Source organism: Gopherus evgoodei, chromosome 22 (genome assembly GCF_007399415.2).
Source record: "Gopherus evgoodei ecotype Sinaloan lineage chromosome 22, rGopEvg1_v1.p, whole genome shotgun sequence".
NCBI lineage: Eukaryota > Metazoa > Chordata > Testudines > Testudinidae > Gopherus > Gopherus evgoodei.
Window position 1 is genome coordinate 1683414 of NC_044343.1, and position 14894 is coordinate 1698307.

Below are 14894 nucleotides of genomic sequence, written 5' to 3' on the forward strand. Positions count from 1 at the left end.
GTTAGTCTGGATCTGTAAAAGCAGCAGAGAGTCCTGTGGCACCTTTTAGACTAACAGATGTTTTGGAGCATGAGCTTTCGTGGGTGAATACCCACTTCCTCAGATGCACTTCGTCAGATTCCTTTATGAGGTTAGGGTTAGGCAAGGGCAGGTACTGCAACGCGTATCCTAGCAGGTTGCATTGTTGCAGATCTGGGAGGGCACAGGCCAGCAATTTGTACATTTCTCAGGAGAGAAGCTCTGGAGTGAACTCTCCCACCACTGGAGGACTGAAGGGGAAAGAGGTGCCCATTACTTTTGAGTCACTTTATATTACTTATAAAAGTTTGATTAATAGACATTGCAAGAAATGGTTAATTGTTACAGGTTATAATAGGTGGTTATATTACCATCCACAACACACCGTCATAAGTGTAATGTGCTTAAAACATTAAACCCTTATAAAACTATCAACAGAACCTTATAAATGCAACCAGACTTCATTTTGATTAAGATAATGCCCCTCCTAACAGTGCAAGGCTATAGGCCTCAGTGTCTGTCCTGTAAGTGGAGCCCCCAGCCCCTGAATTAGGAACGCTAAGTAGGGTATTGCTGGAAGGATAGCCAGATTTTTACTACACTTGAAAAATTTGAATATCAAACTGTAAGAGACCAAATAACCAAGCGCAGCCAATTTATTGTCTAAAGCAAAGCAGCATCTCCATGAACCTGTTTTTTGCAGCCTGCAGTTCACCTTACACGGAGGTTATTGCCGGAAATACGCATTCATAGTCGTCATATTTTTTAGTAGGGCTGTGTACAAGTTAAAAGCACTGCGTGTGTCACTTAAGATCCAACCCAGCTGTTTGTTAACTGGTTCTGCATCTTCCTTTATCTCCTTCACCGGACACCACAGTCCAAGTGCTAGGGGCTGAGAAGACACCTCCCAAGCTGAGGGCAAGGCATTCATGTGGTCTGGTTTCTGACACGTTCCAGATCTGCCTATGCCAAGTGCTGAGTTGTGCTGTGCAGGATATTGTGGGATATACACCTTGACACAAGTGAGCAGAAGTGAACAGCATTGTGGGAAGAGCACAAACACATGCAGTTACCATATCTGCCTCCATGCTGGGTACAATGTGGCGTGCAATGCCCCTAACCTAGGTATTAGCTAAAAAAGAGGGATGTGAGGGCCTCTTCCGCAAGGCCGCAAAGGGGACACAGAGGTCACCTGTGTAGATAGGCTATCAAGCAATGGCACAATAGCGTTATCTGCAGCCCACACAGCTCTGCCCTCCCTCTCCGCCTGGGAGCTGAAACACGGGATCCTTCTAAAGGGGAAGTGGAGCACAGGGGAGAGTGCCCCAGAAACTCACTTCACAAAGCCCACCAACTACTCAGCAAAGGGAGGGCTCAGAATCCCTTTCACAAACTAAAAAACTGATAAAAGAAAAACCACAGTGGTTCAAAGTGCGCTCACGTCACTGCTCACCTCCTGGCTCGCTCCCTGCCTACATTTCTACCTCACCACTCTCACTACAAGCCTTCAGGGCAGGGACCATGTCACTTTACCTGAGGCACACAACACACTGCAGGTGCTACACAAAGAATAACACCAGCAAGCCAGTATCCTCAGTGGAGGATTTTAATACTCGGTCCATCTGTGTAATATCGGCATGCATTGAGAAATGCCAGTGACACCACAAAACAAGGGGGACTCCAATAACGGTCACTCAGGCTGTGCACTCAAAGCCTCAGAGGTGCCCTTTTGCGATCTCAGGCACTAACGCAGAAATGTAGCTCGTTCATTCTTTTGCCAGCATTTCATTCAACACAAAGTGCTGATTAATACAGGGGTCAGCAACCTTTCAGAAGTGGTGTGCTGTGTCTTCATTTATTCACTCAGATTTAAGGCTTCCCGTGCCAGTCATACATTTTAACGTTTTTAAAGAAGGTCTCTTTCTATAAGTCTATAATATATAACTGAACCATGGTTGTATGTAAAGTAAATAAGGTTTTTAAAAATATCTAAGAAACTTCATTTAAAATTAAAATGCAGAGCCGTCCAGACCAGTGGCCAGGACCTGGGCAGTGTGAGTGCCCCTGAAAATCAGCTCGTGTGCCACACGTGCCATAGGTTCCTACCCCTGGACTAACATCTCGCTGCAGGGCCTTGCCTCAGCCATTGAGCCCCATCTAACCAGCAGAGGGAGCCCTTTCCTTCCTGACAAATAGCAGCCAGACAAATCACATCAGATAAACCTTGCCTCTGCAAAGTGCAGAAAGGGATTATTTCAGTTTGTGGCTGAGAGTTTTCACTCACCTTTTTAATTTTACGATATTCCTGTAAAATTTGATCATGGATAGTCTGAAAAAGAAAGAACATCATCAAGTTCTGTGTTTCCCTAAAAACAATACAACTGGAACCTACTTTAGTGAGTGGCACTTTGGGCTTGGCTACACTCTAAACCCCGACGCGCTGCCGGGGGAGCGCTCCCATGGCAGCGCTTTGAAGTTTGAGTGTGGTCGCGGCGCCAGCGCTGGGGGAGAGCTCTCCCAGCACTGCGCTGCACGTGCTCCACCTCCCCATGGGGATTAGCTTGCAGCGCTGGGAGCTGCACTCGGGCACTGTTTACACTGGCACTTTGCAGCGCTGGAACTTGCTGCGCTCAGGGGGGTGTTTTTTCACACCCAAGTGGGAAAGTTGCAGCGCTGTAAAGCGCCAGTGTAGCCAAGGCCTTTGACTATTCAAAGTTGAGTCAAGTGAGACCCTGACCTCTTTCCCAGAGGTTGTTGTTTATCAAACTATCACATGTAAAGAACTACTGTATATTCCCTCGCCCCCCAGTTTCTTGCACCTGGAATTATTTTGGTGTGTTTTAGGTCCTCTTGGCCCTTTCCAAACTGAAAAGTGGCCAGTTCGGAATTTCCACTACAGCGTACAGGAGATATGCTAACTTAGATGGAAAAAAATAGAAATAAAAAAATGTATATTTGCATTCACATAAAAGAGCTGAACGTTCAATATCAAAAGGGAAAAAAGCAGCTACGATTTAGTGGAGGAGATGTGGCAGGGACAGAGTCTGAAATACGTACAGGTGCCCAACAATTAGCTGATCCAAAACAAGGGTCTGATCCCTTCAACAGTAACTGTGTTTTACTGAGAGTGGTTTCATTGGCTTCAGTGACTCACTATGGCAATGGCTACACCAATAGCAAGTGCTGGAAGGATCAGGCCCCAAGAATGCCGTTCTTGAGGAGAGCTACCTAGTCTACTCTGCAAGTACCTTAACTTTCCTCCACTGACAAGTGCTGCATTGTTTTGCTGTCCCAAGAAAAGCAACAGCAAAACAAAGCATATTTCGGAAGAGGGGAAGGACACTGGAGCAGCACAAGAAGTGCTCTGTAAAGAACAGTTCATTATCCTCAGTGAAATTTATTTTCTCAAGCTAATGAATAGTTAAAGCTCTTAAAATCAGTCTGACAGGTTGAATACTACTCTACTATTAAGATCAAAGAATCAGGAGAAACAGATGACCCCATATTAGCTCACTTTCCACCTTTAATAAGGTCCCATACGGGTGAAATATCATTTTTCTGGCGAGGATGATATACTAATCACTGCCAGCAGGATTTGGCTGGGGACACCAATTGTCTCAGTGAGGCTGCTCATTGTCAACAAGTACCACAATATGTGTTTCAACTGAAACACGGGGCTGTTGTACAAACAGCCTGAAAAGTGGTCAGCTGCATGAATGCTCTGCACCCACCAGTTCAGGGCTGTGTACAGTACATTTAATACAATCACACAGTGCCTAATGCAAGTCCGCCCAAGACACCCCAACACAGCGGCCATGTGAACGACAAACAAACCACAGCTCTGTAAGTGGCAGGGTTAAGTTTTCAAACAGAAATTCTTGCTTATACCTTATATTCTTCAGAGCCCTGTGAAAGCTGCTTCAGCTGGGAATCTAACTGGGTGAACCGTCGAGTTATTCTCTCTATCCGGGCATGCAAGTCTCTGTACTCATTGTACTCTGCATTGAAGTCGTTCTTATAACTCTGACGCTGCTCCAAAGAGGAAATGGAGGCATATTTTCTGAAGGGAACAGAGTTTAAACAGTTTACAACAAATCTCTTTTCAAGCAGCAATGTTACTGCAGTTCAAAGAAGGTGGCCTGGCAGGTGCCTGCCTTCCAGGACAAACCATGTTATTTGCATTGCAACAGCATCTGGATGCCTCAGTCAGCACTGGGCCCCCATCGGTCTGGGGACTGCAAGAACACAGAAGACACAGCACTTCCCATGTTAAAAAAGGGAACATATCCCCTTCTTCACCTTCTGAAAATACCTTGCACGAACCGAACACAGAGTGCCCATGCGTATCCAAAGAGACCGCTCGTAGGTCAGTTAAAAGCCACTCCGTCTAATCAAACACAGTTCACCTGAATTTCAGCAGGGCACCTTCTGTCTAGTCTGATATAAGGGACCACTCTTCCCTTTTCATCTCCATGTTTGACCTCACATCTGCTTTAACAAGTTTACCATAGGTGACAGCACCAATATCTCACCTTACTCTTTGCAGCATGACAGTGGGGGCTGGAGATCTGCCAGGCTAACACAGGTCTTGAGTGACTGAACGAGAACAGAGGGAAGGACTCTGTATTAAAGGAAGCCTAATTTACAGAGATGCATCACTGAAGTGACTGAATTGACATGTATGTTGTATGCAGTGTTGTGGTAGCCACGTTGGTCCCAGAATGAGAGAGACGAAAGGTGGGTGAAGTAATATTGTTTATTGGACCAACTTCTGTCGGTGAGAGACAAGTGTTCCAGCTACACAGATTCCTCCTCAGGGCTGGGAAAGGTGCTCCAAGTGTCACAGCTACATATTAGTTTATTAGAGGATATGACTGTTCTCTATACTGCAAAGTTGTGGTTTTACTGGGCTACTGACAACCAAACTGCATAGGAGAGATGACACAAAGCGATCACTCCGTACCTGAGCTCTCAATCCTCACCCTCAACATTTTCAAAAAGATGAACCTGGGAACTTAACTTCATAATTTTGCTGGATACTAAGGCTGTGTCTACACTAGCACTTTTGTTAGTAAAACTCTTATCAGTTAGGGTATGAAAAAAAATACACCTGACTGACATAAGTTTCACCAACCGGGGTGGACAGTGCTATGTCAGCAGGAGAGGCTCTCCCACTGACACAGCTACCACCATTTGTTGGGGTGGCTGAATGTCGTCAACGGGAGAGCTCTGTCCCGTCAGCACAGAGTGACTACACAGGAGAGCCTATACTGTGACTCAAATATCAAACATTCAAATCAGACCCAAAGACAAGGTTGAGAATATGGCTGGCAGCTCAGGTGTTCTCTCTGGCTATAACCTCCAAGGATTCCTCACCCTAGAAAGACATGGTGGCCTATCAGAGGTAACATCCTACATGCATGCTGCATTCAAAGAGTCCTCAATTCCTTCAACAGCAGTGCCAACATCAGCTCAAAGAACTCAGTTGTGAAGTCCCCTATACACCAATAAAACCATCACTCTGATTAGAGTATGGGATACAGTCATACCCTCTAATACACCAAGCTGTGACTGACCATTTTTGCATTGCAGGCAGAATAAAGGATGCCCTCCTCTCCACCTCCTCATGAAGCACAAGGCTGCATGATCCCTGGGTACCCTGAAATGGACCCAATGAAGCTAGAAGAGGTCTGGCAGCACTACCTGCTGTAACACCTAGTTGGAGTTTAAGGCCATACATTTGTGAATTTGGATTCAATTCCTGGGTTTGTGTTTGTTTTTCTAAATAATTTTTACCGAGTTCTAACGTAGAAATCAGAAAATAACTGAGTTAGTCTGTCTTAGTCACTAACTGGTTTTGATGGATAGTTTGGAATTGGACCCCAAGGTAATGATACAATGAAGATACTTACAATAAATAATCTGGCATTTCCGAAGTTGATGTTGGTACACTAGAATTATTGCATGTTCCATTTAAACCTGCAAAAAATAAAAACCCACATTTGCATCAGCCCTACATCTTACAAAGCTACAGTCCAACTTCATATCCCATTTACAAAATGCATTTTCCTTGATATAAAAGGATTTGTGGTTCCAGTTTAAACTGACCAAAGACAGTGTATCAACATTATGAGATGGCTGGAACTGCAAGATTTAGCTAATATTCATCTATTTGCAAATGCGTTGAGCAGCACACACATCTCTTAATGTAACAAGTTTATAAATATTGCTGCATGCCTCCCACCAGTGAGAATGTACTAAACCCAGCACTGGTGAACTGCAAAACAAATGAATGCAGTCCAGATGGGCAGATCAGAAAGTTGAGCAGAGTATAATTATTTCCCATTCTATTCTATACTAGATGCTTTACTGCTATTCACACTATGGATTCCTGGAGGAATGTCAGAATGGGATGAAGGAATATGTTCAACACTGCATTTAGAGATTTATTGCTTCATAAAGCAAACGCCTGCTGTCATTCATGCGTGTCCATAGACTAGGCCATCCACTCACAGAGCACAACAGAAACCACTCTGTTCCAGAAAGCTAGGAAAACTGGGAGTTGGGGACAAGCGGAAGTGAATTGGCAAAGGACTAAGACTATGTCTACACTACACAGCTTATAGCAACATGGTTGTGTTGCTATAGCCATGCCAATAAAAGGCATGCAGTGTAGCCACTGTCTGTCAGCTCTCTAGCTAACAAAAAACTTCCACCCCCCACAAGTAGCGTTTGCGTTGTCGGCAGGAGAGTGTTTCTGCCGACAACGCACTGTTCATACTAGCACTCTTCACAGCAAAAACTTGTCTTTCGGGCAAGGAGAGAACTCCTCTGAAAGACAAAAGTTTTGTAGTTCAATTGCCAGTATAGACATCACCTAAAAATCCCTTAAGGTTTTCTTGGGGTAAGAGAATGACACCAGATCTTGGCAGGCATAAGATTTAGGTCCAAGGTAGACCTGACTTCAATTTGAGCTGAACACATAACTAACTATTCCTTTCAGGTGACAAATCTGAGGAACTGTCCCAGATTGAGGTGTCATTAGGAGGTGGTTTTGGAATAAATTAATAAATTAAACAGTAATAAGTCACCAGGACCGGATAGTCACCCAAGAGCTGTGACGGAACTCGAACGTGAAATTGCAGAACTACTAACTACCACTTAAATCAGTCTCTGTACTAGGTAAGTGGAGGGTAGCTAATATAACACTATTTGTAAAGAAGGCTTCAGAGGTGGTCTTAGCAATTACAGGCCGCCAATATTCTTAATTTCAGTAGCAAGCAAATTGGTTGAAACTAAAGTAAAGAACAGAATGATCAGACATATAGATGAACACAAGTTTGTTGTGGAAGAGTCAACACAGCTTTTGTAAAGCGAAATCATGCCTCACCAATCTATTAGAATTCTCTGAGAGAATCAACAAGCATGTGGACAAGGGTAATCCAGTTGAAAATGTACTTGGACTTTCAGAATGCCTTTGACAAGGTTCCTCAGCAAAGGCTCTTAAGCAAATCAAGCAGCAGAGGATAAAAGTTATCCTCTCATGGATCAGTAACTGGTTAGTGGTCACTCAAAACTGCCCTCTGCTGTTCATTCCCTCTGAAGCATCTGGCCACGGGCACACAGGATGGCTATGTTCTTATGACCACCTCAGGGGAGGATACCCCATAGGCAGTGGGAAATTAACTTGAAAGGTTAGAAGTGTGCACTGCTCTGATAGGCCCTACTAGGAAGTCAGCTGCAGTCAGAGAAAGAAGCAAGTTGCAGAGACAAACGGGGGTGGCTTCAAAGCCATAGAAGTGAGGGTGTACTAATCCTATTCTGGAGAAGTACAATGTGCTTCAAAGCAAATGAGTCAGCAAAGCAAGTAGAATCTGACTATATATTGAGCTTGTAATACAGAAAAGAGTTACATAGGAATGGTAACATATTCCCCAAGACCCACATTTATAGCACCAGCTACAACTACACTTTGGTGTTTTCATCCCCCTAAAATTCCTCTGGAGTAGTTACCCCAAAGCTACTTCTGAAGTAATAAATCCTGTCCTAGGATGAGCTGCCCAATGCTCCCTTTTAAGATACATTCCTGTTGGAGGTTGTACCAAGACTTCCCTAAAGTGAAGAAAACCATACCAGGAACAGGAAGGGGGGCAGAAGAACTATCAGCAGGAGTACAGCAATCTTGATTTCTGATGGTGAGCGGAGAGAGTCCTCCCCACCAAATTACTTACCTACCTGAGCATGGGTTAGTGAAGTGAAGGACTATTTGGGACAAGGGTAAGAAGTAAAGCAGAGAGGAGAGAAAAATAAATCAGAGGTTCATTTTGCCCTTGAGTGCCACCTACTGTCTAACTCAGGAGACCCCGATGTGGTCTTCATCTCCAACTAAAACAATCTGCAAGGACAAACTCAACTTCTATACAAGGCATCTGGGAGGCATGGAGGTGAACCTAGCCAGATTTACCCAACCAGTTACAATGCTGAATCTATGCATCACCTACTACATTTTGTTTATGGTTACTTACGATCTCCAATCACTTGGAGCACTGCTAGGAATTGTGGAAAATAAGTCACTTTATTAATGTATAGATATGACGTATCTGGGACAAGTCAAGAAGAAACAACGAGCCCAGTTCCCATTAATACAGCAACAAGTCAGAACTGCAAAACTGCTGTTTTACCACTTTTCTACCTTACACTTAAAAAATCCCAAACCAGAAAGTAAGTAGCTCATTTAAAAAAAACAACAACACGAACTGTAATATTTTGCTACTGAACAAGCAGTGTCAGGAAAATAGCATGTATTTTCTGCATGACTTATGCCAAAAATCAAGACAATAGTCACACAGACAAAAGCAACAGGAAGAGAAGAAATTCACAGAACAGTGAGGCGCACGGTAAATAGGATCAAAATAGTAAAATGAGGTTTGATGTAATAATGGAAAGCACCTGAAGTACCAAAACTTTCCCCATTTATAATGGTCAGAACAGCCTACATGAGAGCAGTTAAAATCACTTGTCAACAATCAGATGCTGTGTACATGAACTGCTTTGGCTGGTATGGGGAAAATTACAAGATTTAATATCCTGTCTATTGAGTTCACCTATATTGAACTGGAAGTTTGTTCTCTAAAACAAGTGTGTACCTTTATCAAAAACAGTTCATTCTATTTTTCACTTGTATTTGGGCTTTAACAGAATGTATCTTCTGTAAAAGATAAACTATTCAAAAGAAAAGAATTTATATGCATTCTCATGCATCAAAGGTGGAGAGGGTTTAGTGTGGTTAAAAATGGAGTTTAATTAGAAGTCATGGGGTAAAATTAAGGGAAAGGCTGGATGTAATGTATCATTTAATGACAGGTCTGAGAGCCTATTTCCAAAGGCTGCAGCAGAAGCAGTATCACTTGAGACATTATCAATTAGACTTGACAAAGTAGTAGCAAACAGGAAACACAACTGCACTAGCAGGTGAATGGACTAGATTAGCCAACAGACGTTTTCCCATGTAATTTCTGTGAATCTACGCAGTAAGTAATCTCTGAAACACTGTATTGGAGTTGTTTTTTCCATTCTTCCTTTTTTAACACTTGAGATGTTGGTAGCTTTGTCCATCCTTGAGAAAATTAGATCAGGTAAATAACGAGATAGACAGTATAAGGTTCATTATTGCAAGTCCTAACAACAACAGGTATCATGTTAAGTTTATCTATAGCTTCTGTTGTATTCAACATTAAAAGACTTTGATGTGACTAGTTTTTCCACTATGGAGTTAAATTCAACACAATCAACAATATGAAAATGCAAATCCATTGGGAAATAGAGTGGCAGCTATAAGTACTCAGTTGCAAACTGGTATTCAGACTAGAATGACTATCCATGTACTAATACAAGGCTTAATTTAATTAGGAGAAACTTGACACAGTCAGAAGTAGATTCCAAAACCATATAAAATAAAAAAAGTTAAACAGGAAAAAAGTTTGATATACTCTGCACAGAAAGCCCACACGTGATCTAGATAGAGATAGTGAGAGTGTTTCACTAGCAAATCTATAGGCAGGACACTGTTTCTGTTCAAAAACCATCATACAATCTATACCAATATTTTTCACGCAGCCATTTGTTCATACAGGCAGGCAGAGAGTTTCAAAATTCACATACCTGTGACACCCTTGGAGGTATTAATTTTTAAGTCACCTTTCTTGATTAGTTCACAGTCCTGCTTCTCCTCTTTGCATTTTTCTTCACTTCTCTCTTTCCTCTCTTTTTCTTTGTGCTTTTTGGATTTTTTCTTTGTTTTCACATACAGTGAGCTACAGTTGTGTTTGCTCGTTTGGGGACAGTCTGTTGACAAAGGATTAGTCAATCTGTCAGTTGCCTCTGGGTTCTCACAGTCTCTGCCATTGTGACTTAGGTCACTGCTGACATCGGAAAGGGGGTCATGAGGCCTTGGAAGCTCCAGAACTGGTAAGTGAGAGCCGGAGCTGACAGAATCGGCCACAGCCGACTGCACCGCAGGAGCAGGTGCATCTTTCCCGTTCGAGGAGTTCAGTTTCCCATTGAAAGTGGGCTGAGTTCTATGGGCCAAGTGAGATATCCTAGGCTTTTTGTTGGCTAGTGGATCAATGAATTCCAGAGGCTGGGATCGTTTCTGAGGACAAAGAAAAACATTCTTTTAAAGACTAACAAGACAGTGATTTCAACTCAGTCATTTGCTTTAAATACTCTGCTTCACCAGTAGGTGGCATTGGTGTATCAACAAGCAAACAAAAAAGTCACTAGACCAGAAATAAAAAAAATTAAGTACTTTGGCCAGCAGCCCAATGCAGAAAGGCATTCAATAAACATTCTCCTTTGGGGGCGTATGTGTGTGTGTGGAGGGGGAACAGACAGTCATATTATAACTTTCCATTCCATTAGTTTCTCCGGAGGATACTAAACAGTAGCTACTAAAGTTAGACATTTCTAATATCAGCAGGTCCAGATAACTTATATCCAAGAGTTTTCAAAGAGCTAGCTGAGAAGCTTGCTGAACCATTAAAGTTGATTTTCAGTAAGTACTGGAACCTGGAGACGTTCCAGAAACCTAGAAGTAAACTAATGTTGTACCAATACTTAAAAAGGATGCAGAGGATGACCCAAGTAATCTTAGGCCTATCGGTAACATACAGCACTCAATTAAAGAATAAAAGGAGGATAATCTAATTAATGCAGTCAATACGGGTTAATGGAAAACAGATCCTGTATAACCTGATATCTTTTTCTGATGAAGTTACAAGTTTAAGGAATAAAGGTGATAGTGCTGATGAGACTTCTGTAAGGTGTTTGACTTGCAAATGCATGACATTTTGATTAATAACCACAACGATGTAAGATTAATGTAGCACACAGTAAGTGGATTGAAAGATGGCTAACAGATGAGTCTCAAAATGGAATTGTAAACCGGGAATCATCTAGCAGCTGTGTCTTAGTGGGTTACCATAGGGATCTGTTCTTGGCTTGATGTTATTAACATTTTTATTAGTGACCTGGATAGACACAAGGAGCTCATTCCATTTAACTTAAACACAAAAGTTAAGGGATGACTTGATTAGAGTCTGTAAGTCCCTGCATGCAGAACAAACATTTAATATTGGGCTCCTCACTCTAGCGAAGACAGGTCTAACATCCTCCACTGGCTGGAAGTTGAAGCAACACAAATTCAGATTGGAAATAAGGGGCACATTTTTTAACAGTGAGTGTAATTAGCCACTGGAACAATTTACCCAGGCTTGTGGGGGATGCTTCATCACTGGCAATGTTTAAATCAAGACGGGATGTTTTTCTAAAAGATCTGCTCTTGGAATTATTTTTGGGCAGGTCTCTGGCCTGTGTTATACAGGAAGTCAGACAAGAGGATCACAATGGACCCTTCCAGCCTTAGAATCTTTGAATCCAATGCAAATCCATCAAGCTCTCTCACCGGAGACCCCAGATAGGACACAAGCTTGTGCCTTACAGTATAAACTGCCAGCCTTCAATCCAATACAAGGAGAAACCTGATTCTGCTCCCCAAGCAGCTAATTCTCTTAGAGACCCTAATAGTAACTGCACAGCCACACAAAAAAGGAGTGGGAGTGTTACACAGGACTAGAAGGCCCTTGCCCAGAGAGGCTGTATGAGCAAGTGGATAGAGAAAGCTTATAGACTCAGACTTCAGGGTCAGAAGGGACCAATATGATCATCTAGTCTGACCTCCTGCACAAAGCAGGCCACAGAACCCTACCCATCCACTTCTATAACAAACCTCTAACCTATGTCTGAGTTATTGAAGTCTTGAAATTGTGGTTTGAAGACCTCAAGCTGCAGAGAATCCACCAGCAAGTGACCCATGCCCCACGCTGCAGAGGAAGGCGAAAAACCTCCAGGACCTCTGCCAATCTGCCCTGGAGGAAAATTCCTTCCCGACCCCGAATATGGCGATCAGCTAAACCCTGAGCATGTGGGCAAGACTCACCAGCCAGCACTCAGGAAAGAATTCTCTGCAGTAACTCAGATCCCATCCCATCCCATCCCACATCCCATCACTGGGCATACTTATCTGCTGGTAATCAAAGATCAATTGCCAAAATTAAGCGCTCTCATCATACCATCCCTTCCATAAACTTATCAAGCTTAGTCATAGACATACTATTCTGCTCTCTGCCTCTCCTGTAGAAGCCCAAACCAACCCATCAGTCTCTTTCCAACTTTTTTGTTTCAAATTTCACCCAGTTGGAGCAAAGCTACCACCATGCAAGGGGTAATGGAAGAACACTAACAAAACAGAGGGCTGCAATCTCTTCTGTCTGGAGAGTATATCCAATAAGTATTTGCCAAAGATGCTGCATTTGCAAAACACCTACGTAGGATAATGGCAAAGGAGGAAGCATATTCAGTGGTTAGAGCTCCAAGAGTCAGGATTTCTGGATACTACTCCAGACCAATACTGACTTACTCTGTGGCCTTCGGTTAGTCACTTGAACTTTGTGCCTCAGTCTCTTCCCCTATAAAATAGGGATAATATCCTTCCCCACCTCAAAGGGATTCAAGGAAGGTGAAGTGGGCCCAAGGCTGAATGTTTGTAAAGAGCTGTGTGTTCACAGTACAAAAGATGCTAGAGAAATGCAGAAACGTAAGCACTTAAATCTTAACAACTACTGACATATGGAAAACTCCTGGTAGGCTGGAAGTAGAGAGAAAGCAGGAATTTTCCACTTGCCCTTTGAGACCTATTGGGATGGAGTTCTGAAGATAATGCTTTGAGAAAATGCTTGTCAGTGATAAATCCACTGTTGATGGATGAGGGTAACTAACCACATCTGCATCTTAAATCAGGTGGTTGTTGGGGGTTACAGGTTAGCTTAGGAAGAGTTACACTGTGAAAGAACCTTTTTTCAGTCAATGTACAAAAAGCTTAGCTTGGAGCCAGCAGCTATGGCTGCCAGCCCAAATCCAGTTTCAGAGGCAGCCAAATTACCTTGGATAGCCTTCAGTACCACAGTGTACATTTACCTTGCTGCAAAAGGCTTCACAGAATCTGAGGCAGGATTATTTAGCACCCACTGGAATAATGGGGAAGTTTTGATTGTGTTTCTTTGGGATATTTAATGATTATTCTTACTGTCTCAGACAGGATTGTTGTGTTTGCAAGTGGAATTTTTATTCCTTCAAAGTGCATTTGGAATCTCAGCTCCTTTGATGGAAATCATCCAATTAGCTTTCTTCTTTCAGTTAATTCCCCACATTTGCCTACTCGAGAAGGCCCAAGAATGCTTGGTGACACGAAGTCCTGCTTTCCAGACTAGTTACAATCAGGAGGGATGTGGAGAGGAAATATGCACTCTGCCAAGGATTTATGGGGCAACCACATCACTTCCTCAATGCCTCCTGGTGGCTTTTCAATACTGTTACCGCCTCTTTGCTACAAGGTGCAGGGCTGTGCAGATAGAGAAGACTACAAGCAACCTCCAATAAGTGTGACTCACAGATTCTGGTGTCCGCAGATCCTGACAGATGAAAACAAACCAAATAAATAGCCAATTTTTACTCACCTTAAACGAAGGCCTGTATTATAGTTAACAGCAACACCTTGATTTTCTTGGATGAAACATACTAAATAAACACTTATTTTAGAAAAAGTTCAATTTGAGAATGAGGTACACAGCAAGCATAGTGAAAGCCCCAGAGTGCGCTGCAGCAATCTTGATGTGGGACGTTACTGAGCAGCAAGATGGTGCACTATAGATTCACACATGGACTTGCTGCATAGTACCTTGCATGCAGACAAGCCCTTAGTTGTGCTTGGGAGTTGGTCATTACTGGCTGGCTCTACATTATTGATAATTTTCAAAAATTTCAAAAAGTGTTTAAGTCCCAGAGAAGCAGAAGTGCCACAGGATTTCAATAAGCATTCCAAAGCATTTAAGAGGCGAGGTTAAGAATCTTACAGGCTGCTGGCTGCTGACCCACAGAGACAGCACAGCACCGCACCTTAGGAGGGGAAATGGATTAGCGTGCTGCTCACAATAATGCTCTACCTTTGTGCAAAGCTTTATAGTCGGTTAATCTTCATCACTCTTGTGCAGTAACTATGTCCAGTTTTACAGATGGGCAACCAGAGGTTGAACCACCTCCCGAAAGCCCAACACTGAGGCAGTTGTTGTGTTTAAACTGTGATGGCTCCAGGCCCTGTGCTAATCACCAGACACCAAGCTACCCCACACACTAGCCCCGGCAGTTCACCCACCTACCTGAGGAGGGGAAGAGGAGTTCACATTGCCTTTTGGGGGACTCAAGGAAGGAGCGTCTCCCACAAAACTGCTAACGTTCTGGGGCTGACAGAGCTTCCTGAAAAA

The 14894-nt window shown here is 43.0% G+C and overlaps 1 protein-coding gene across 1 annotated transcript in view; it reads right to left on the bottom strand.

The window, feature by feature from the left end:
- Positions 1-14894, bottom strand: part of ELL (elongation factor for RNA polymerase II) — an 80881-nt gene that overhangs the window by 4202 nt on the left and 61785 nt on the right. Inside the window, 5 exon segments of the mRNA XM_030540096.1 lie at positions 2303-2347; positions 3907-4078; positions 5931-5997; positions 10180-10669; positions 14790-14886. Coding sequence (XP_030395956.1) covers positions 2303-2347; positions 3907-4078; positions 5931-5997; positions 10180-10669; positions 14790-14886 — 871 coding nt within the window.